Raw genomic sequence first — 8,086 nt, forward strand, 5'->3', positions numbered from 1 at the left:
AAAACTAACTTAGTTAGGCCTATTAAAAGAAATTTTAAGAAATAATTTGATCACCAAGCAGGTACCCACTGCAGATTTTTTAATCCCTACTTCTTAAGACACATACCTTATATTGTTTGATAGCATCCTCATAATTTTCTTTATTGGTTTGCAGGGAAGCAAGTTCTATACATGCAGCATAGAGCTCCTCCAAGTTTCCTTCGTTTATGGCTTTTTCTTTTTTCTTTTCCCACTCTGTAAAATAAAAATGAGTAGGCCTCGGTGTCACTATAAAGATACAAACTAGGCACCGGTACCTATATCACTATACACTGGAAAATCAAGCTTACACTACCTTTTAGCATAGATAAATCATACTCCCTTAGTAGATTTGTCATCCTTATGGAACAGCTGAAGCCAATTTTATTGTTTGTTCTGTACGTCCAACTGTAGAGGTTATGTTTTGTTTACAATTTGTTTCTTGTTATTTCAGTCATTTAAAACCTCATTTAATTATATAAAACGATTTAATCATAAAGAATAACTGGTCCCCTAGTTATATAACCAAATAGTAAAGCACAAATCATGAAAATCCCTAAAATAATAGAAACAAAATGTGGTCTACCCCAGCGATCAGTGTGGACGTTACACATGAACTAGACATGAAAAACAAGCTTCAAAATTTACAATGGGATGAGGAGTCTACTTGTGTTGCTTAGTCTATGCTTTTAGGTTGTACAATAGAACCCTTCATCTGACCTTGGAATAACCGACTCCTCGGGATATTCGACCAGGTGTCCAACCATCTACTTTCCTGGAGGGGCGATAACGCTGAGCGCAAACGGTTAACCGAAAGGCCGGTCACAGATGTTGCCGTAATCACAGTAGACAATCTCCAAGCTGGCTATTACCGATGAGTATTAGCCGGTTCTTCCAAGCGAGATTGTTTCCAGACCCAGAGATGTCATTTTTTGTCATTGGGCTATGAATTAATGATGCTATCTATCAAACAGTTTGACAATAGAAAGTAACAAGACCAGGGTTTAATTTAGACCATTCCCTTTCTAACGTTAAACAATTTCATTGGCGTAGATAACACATAACAATAAAATAAAATAAAGGAGGGTCAGAGGTTTGCCAAAACAATACGTTAAGTTTATTGTGATTTCAGTCGGAAATTCTACCAACTTACCTACAAACACCTAGTCCTACCTTAAAATATAGTTTCCAAGAGATCGTCAATGTGTAGGCCACCTTATATATTAAAAGAGATATATCTACCACCAATAGACGAACTATTTTAAAACCAAAGAGAAACTGCACACTACAGAGCTGAATAGAAATGTTTAGGCATTCTTAAAGGGACACTAAGTTACTTAACAGTTTATGCCTATTCACAAAGTAGAACTACGGGCGACAGAGCGACAGTGTCGTAGAAAGAGGAGGAGGGATGCAGAAAGCCCAGCCTGCCTGTCTGGTTGGCAAAGTTAGGGCCACATTGCCCTTTCTTACACTTAAAAACCTGTCACATTTCTACAGAAAATGCTACATAAGTTAACAAGTTAATAAAATTGAATTTTTGCAAAAAATATTTCTGTATTAAGTCTAGGCCTAACTTACCATTTTATTTTTAGAAGAAAAATTAAATTCGTACGGTACTGCAAACAGTACCGTTAACGCTACAAAACGTAACTTAATGTATTAGGGTAGGCCTAGGTACATGAACGAAAGCTGCGACAAAAAAATTCGGTGCATCGATTGTGAGGAAGAATGCATAACTGAATAACCAAAAGTGATTCAATGTAATAACAGTACCGGTAATTTACAAATTTTCGAATTAATTAATTGAAGCGTTATGAGAAAACTTATTTACAAATAAGTTATTCATTAAAACTATCACACACACAATTCATTTACACGCAACTTGGACCACGTTAGCCCGCAGAAAAGTTTTGGATTTTTCCAAGTCCCTTGCAGAAAGTTTAAGAAAAGTTCTGTTAAGGAAAGTTCTTTGGGGCAGTTTGTCCCTAAACAGTACCGGTACTGTAGTAGCTATTTATTCTGATACAAACGATAATGTAGGCTTACCGGTAACTTTAATATTAATTTCATTCAATAAATTCAGTTACTGTTAGAACAATCTGAATAGGCCTAGGTACTTTTGTAGGTAGGTTGACTAAGTTATCTCGGACCTCAGTCTAGCCTACAATAACTTAGGCCTACTGGTAGGCCTCACGATTACTAGAAAAATATGTACTCTAGTATTCGTGGGTAGGCCTAACTTATCTCCTGGCGTTTCGTCCTCGGAGGAACTTAACTTGCTTGCATTTTGGACATTTATGTGTTTTAACCAAATGTCATTGTATGAACATAAAATTTATCAAAAATAATGTAAAAATGCATTACAAAAGCCTACATTAATATGTATTTCTCTTTAACCTAACCCTAACCTATCAAACTTACTTTGGTGTGACATTGCACTGAGGCCTAAGAGCCGGATGTTCACTTTCAGTCAGATGAAGTACCAAGAAGCTAGCTGCAAATTAGAACAGAACACACTAATCTTCACACCTATAAGTAAGCCTATTATAAAACATACTTTAACTTATATCTATCATCTATCTATGATTGTTTCTACACACAACAGAATTTATCAGTTAGTTGTCAGGAGTTTGTTTTGTTATGATGTTGTTGATGATTTCATGTTCCCGTCATTCCCGACTTCCCGCCATTAAGCAATTTTTTCCAGAAAATCTGGCTTGTCTACTTACCCAAACAGCTGTGAAGTTAACTTTCCTTACAAATTGTCCATTACGGTTGATTATTATAAAAATTCAAATTACTATTCCACATTTATTTGAGAGGTTATTAAATTGTATTTGAGAATCATTACTTTTGTTTGAGAAAATATCAAATGTAAATCAGATATAGTCAGTTGAATTTTATAAAACAAAAAATGTACCTAATTAGTTTGAGAATAGTCAATTGTATTTGAGAAAGTAACTTATTGTATGGAATTGAAAAATCGTTAATTTTATTTCAGAACTAGCTGTGTGCCCGTTCTACGCACGGGGATCTTATAGTAGTTAGTTGAAACCTTCTTATATTAAGATTAAGAACAGCAGTTAGTTTGCATATTTGCAGATATGCTGGCAAAACTATTATATATAAACCTTCGCAAATACAGTATCTGACAGTTCAAGCCAAAATAAATGCTTCGCAATTAAATGTCACCCGGATCGTTATAGTCCATATATGTCCAATGATTAAACTAAAAAATGTTTTATAGATCCATGAAGCGTGTAGCCCTAAAGTAGGCCTATAATTGAAAGTTACTTTCCACATCGGTTAACTTAAACGTATTTAAAGTACTACCTCAACCTCACCATTTAACACTTTATTCCGGTTGACATTTTCAGTATTAAAGGTGATCTTGTCCATTCCGTGAAACACTGAGAAATAAGGACATTAATGCGTTACCAACAGACATACACACAACAATCCAAAAAAGGCCACGAACTATTGATACATAAACAATATAAGGGCGTAAACAATTCATGATGGTTTGCCCAACAAATGTTTTACTCAAATAGGTTATCATTTTCTTAGCATACCGGGTAAGCTAAGATTTGGAATCCAGACAGAAAAAGCAAAACTTATACAGAGTTAAGACATCACTTAAATTGAATACGGACGGCTCTAATAAATAAGGTGCAACACCAACGATAACTAATTTGTAAACTACAGTGATGTGCTGGTACCTACGTAAAAATTATTCTAGCAGCTACCAACGGTTCTAAGTGATGTATTGGACAGCGAGATGAGTTAGGATTAAAAATGACAAAGACAAGACCACATTGTACAACGACAAACGACATCTTTATTTAATCAGTAACAAGAGACAACTTCCGTTTTCTACATCACAATCCAAAGGCTTGTACAGTAAAGTTCCATTGAGGCCTAGGCCATAGATTAACCATATGTAATATATATATATAAAGATACATCATTGCCCTCCACTTTAAATAACAAAAATTAATTATTAGGTTAGGCCTACATTTTGTAATATAACAACATTAACACAACCTTTCAGTCATATTCTGAGAAGGTAAATCTTTTAGGTGGCTTAATGACTCTCCCTTTACTTGAGACATTAGGCAATGGAGTGTCTCTCATGTTAAAGCTAGGCCTAGGTGGAGACCAGGGTGATGTTTGGTTGGATTCAGATTGAGTAGCAACAGGGGAACCTCCAGGAGGGATAGGTCTTGGCGGAGTGCTTGGATTTCTAGTAACAGGTTTAGGTGCACTAAGAACTAGTCCTTTCAGGACACTACCAGTAGAAAAACACACTTTCAACTGATTTACATGGACTTTATGTACGGTCCCAGCTGATACCTTGATAATGTACACTGTAGGGCTTATTCTTTTAACTACTCTTCCTATCTGATACTTAACTTTTATACCTTTGGATACAGGTTTGTTAAGATTCACCCACACAAGTTGATTGACTTCATAACATTGAAATTTTTTAGGTAGGCCTATGTTAGTTTTTGACTGGTTTGGCTTAATTATCTTAGTATCCTTCAAATTAAAATTTACTTCCTTTTTTGTTACAGTCAAAGGTGTCCTAGGTACAAAACTCAATAACATAGCCATTGGAGATTTTCCAGTGACAGAAGTGGGGGTAGCTCTGTATGCAAACAGAGATTCAGACAATGACTGCTCTGGTGTTAAGTTTTTGCATTGGGATAATGTCAACTTAGATAGCAAAACTTTGAAAGTTTGTACTGCCCGTTCGGCCTGCCCATTTGACTGAGGTGAATATGGAGGAATGTAAAATAGTTTGATATTCTTCCTGTAGCAAAACTGTTTTAACTCTACTGAACAAAAAGGAGGACCATTATCCGTAACAATTACATTAGGGAAAGAAAATCTAGCAAACACTTCAGCAAGTTTGGACATGATGATATTGTAATCATGTTTACCTTTCAATAAAAAACATTCAATCCATTTTGAATATGCATCACAAAGAATCAAATATTTACATCCATTGAAATCAAATAAATCAAGATGAACCCGTTCCCAGGCCTTTTTTGGTTTAGGCCATGAGACACGGAACTTGTTGTTGCGTTTGTTTTGCGTGGCTTGACAAACAGTACAAGAAACTACTTTCTTATAAATATCATTATCTAGGGATGGCCACCAAACATACGATCTAGCAAACAGCTTACATCTGGTTATGCCCGCATGACTAAAATGAACTAACTCAAGAGCCTTATCTCTTAGGCTAACTGGTATTACAGTACGACTACCAAAAAATAAACAACCATTGTGTACACTTAAGTTATGCTTGTTTTGTGCGTACACTTGCAATTCCTTTTCAACAGAACGAGGAAAACCCTCAAGTACATATTTAACTACTTTGCATAATGCTTGATCTTTGAGTGTCTCAAGGCTAACTTCTTCAAAGGAAATCAATGGTGTTGACAAGTAAGTGAATAGGCTATCTACTTGATCTTCTACAGAACTAACAGCACTAGGTAGCCTCGATAACGCATCTGCATTAGGAATTAAAGTACCCCTTTTGTGTACAATGTTGTACTGATAGGCTGACAAAATGGTTGCCCAACGTATTAATTTACTTGAAGCTAGTAACGGAATTCTTTTTGTTTCACCAAATAGACTCTTAAGTGGTAAATGATCACTGTAAATGGTGAATTTTCTCCCCCATAAGTATTTATGAAACTTGCGAAGACCAAAAATTACACTCAAAGCTTCCTTTTCAAGTTGGGAATAATTCCTTTGTGCTTGATTAAGGGTAGCTGACTCAAAGGCAATTGGACATTCTTTTCCATTAATTATTTGACTAAGGACGGCCCCTACTCCAAAAGAACTGGAGTCAACTGATAAAATTAGTTCTTTGCTAGGATCATACAAAGTTAACATAGTAGCCTCACTTAAAGCTGTTTTACATTTCGCAAACGCTAAAGCGCATTCAGACGACCAATTCCACTGTTCATCTTTTCTCATTAACTTATGCAAAGGCTCTAATAATAGGTCCGGACACATATGAACAAAGTTTCTATAGTAGTTGAACATAGACACAAATGATTTCAACTGAGACAGATTTGTAGGAGTTGGCATCGACAAAATTTGTTGTACTTTAGAAGCCGAAGGCGCTTTACCTTTTGCTGACAGTTCAAACCCCAAAAATACTAATGAAGATACAAAAAACTCTGACTTTTCTACGTTAAGTTTTACATTATACTTTTCAAGCTGAGATAACACTTTGTTCAAATTTTCTTGACAATGTTTAAGATCAGTTCCGCCTACTAAAATGTCATCTAGATAAGATGCTGTATGACTCAGATTTGTTAGTATAGACTCAATCACAGATTGAAAAATGGCACATGCCGACGCTAAACCAAAGGGTAGGCGATTGTAACGATACAATCCTTTGATAGTGTTAATTACCAACAGATCTTTACTATTTTCATTTACCTCTAGTTGGAGATAGGCCTGCGATAAGTCTAACCTAGTAAAGACAGTACAGCTAGTAAACTTATTAAAAATATCTTCAGGTATTGGTAAAGGATGCTGGTCAACTCTTAAGCACTTATTCAAAGTTGTCTTAAAATCAACACAAAGCCGGAGATTACCATTTGACTTGGGAACGATTACAATAGGACTCGCCCAGTTAGAATGTGTGACTTTAGTAATGATGCCCTCTTTTTCCAGCCTACTCAATTCAACAGAGACCTCACTCTGAGACCGTTCACTCCCCTAACTTGTCCTATGTATGGATTTAGCTTACCACATAACTGAAGTTTCGATGCAGTCGACTTACTCATTAGACTCACTGCACTACCTGTATCGATTAACCAGTCAATAGAATAACCGTTAACATTAAGACTTACTGTTAAAGGTTTGGAGACAGACATAGTATTACAAGTATTCATATAGCCTACACTTTTGACGGAATAACAAAACTTGGACGTATGCCCCACTTTACCACAATTATGGCACACCCAATCTTTGGCAGGACAATTACTTGGCTGATGTTTTTTGAAACATTGTGAACACCTTTTCTTAGTCTTAGAAAAGTTATTGTTTTTCTTCCGCTCACTGCTAACCGAACCACTGCGATAACTACTCCTAGAACTGACAGAAGTCACTGACTTTGAACGTGGACGACTTGGCCTAAAATTTGTACTGTCCTTGTAACCGGTAGGCCTATTGGATTTTGTCACTAATAGGCTTAAATCATTATTAACATTGCCAGCTATAATATTAGCTGACTGTTCAACAGCTTCCATGTTCTTAATTATAGTGCATGCTTCCCTCAAAAGTTGACTTATCTTCTTCTGCCAGAAGCCTACTAACCATTGACGTATTTGACAAGCCAGACACTAGACGATCTCGTAAAGCTTGATCGAAGAACGAGCCGAACTTACAATGATTGGCTAAAGTTTTTATCTCGGTAATATAATCAGATATGGACTCACCAACATGCTGCTTTCGATTATGAAAAGCATACCTCTCCGCTATAGTCTTCTTAACCTTAGCATACTTCGACTTCAGAGAATCCACACACTGTTTATAAGTAGCTTTTGAAAATTCAACTGGAGCAAGGAGACACTTTAAGTCTGAATAAATAGTTGGACTTAGGTTGACACACAAATGACTTTTCTTCAAACCATCATCGTCTATCTTCTCAATGCTGAAGAAGAATTCTAACCTTTCGACGTACTGACTAAAGTCTTCAAGTCCCGGATCAAACGATGGTGCTTTAGACATCTTTCACCAGTTAAAAAAATAGACATTTAAGTAATTAATATTACACTATTTTGCTCGTCGCCAATGATGTATTGGACAGCGAGATGAGTTAGGATTAAAAATGACAAAGACAAGACCACATTGTACTAAGGAAAAGAACCAGTACACTACGTAAGAACCTACCTAAGAACTATAGTACATCCGACCAATTAAATACATTAATATCTAGTCCCGAGGTTATTGATCTCTTGCTTTTGGATTTTCTCGTAAAAAGTTGTAGCGTAAACTTATCGGTGTCAGTTTGAAAAAAAAAAACAACCTTATACCCAAA

General features: G+C 36.0%; 1 protein-coding gene across 1 annotated transcript in view; it reads right to left on the minus strand.

Annotated features, from left to right (window-relative positions):
• The window catches only part of LOC129000591 (tonsoku-like protein), a 75,083-nt gene extending 67,307 nt beyond the window's left edge, over nt 1-7,776 (minus strand). The window contains exons 1-2 of the mRNA XM_054427552.1: nt 7,485-7,776; nt 107-234 (exon numbers count right to left, since the gene is read on the minus strand). Of these exons, the coding sequence (XP_054283527.1) occupies nt 107-234; nt 7,485-7,776 (420 nt within the window). The remainder of the gene's footprint in view (nt 1-106; nt 235-7,484) is intronic.
• Between the last annotated feature and the right edge of the window lie 310 nt (nt 7,777-8,086).

The sequence above is a fragment of the Macrosteles quadrilineatus genome, unplaced genomic scaffold (assembly GCF_028750875.1).
Source record: "Macrosteles quadrilineatus isolate MER2022 unplaced genomic scaffold, UCM_ALF_1.0 Scaffold_8__2_contigs__length_117827958, whole genome shotgun sequence".
NCBI lineage: Eukaryota > Metazoa > Arthropoda > Insecta > Hemiptera > Cicadellidae > Macrosteles > Macrosteles quadrilineatus.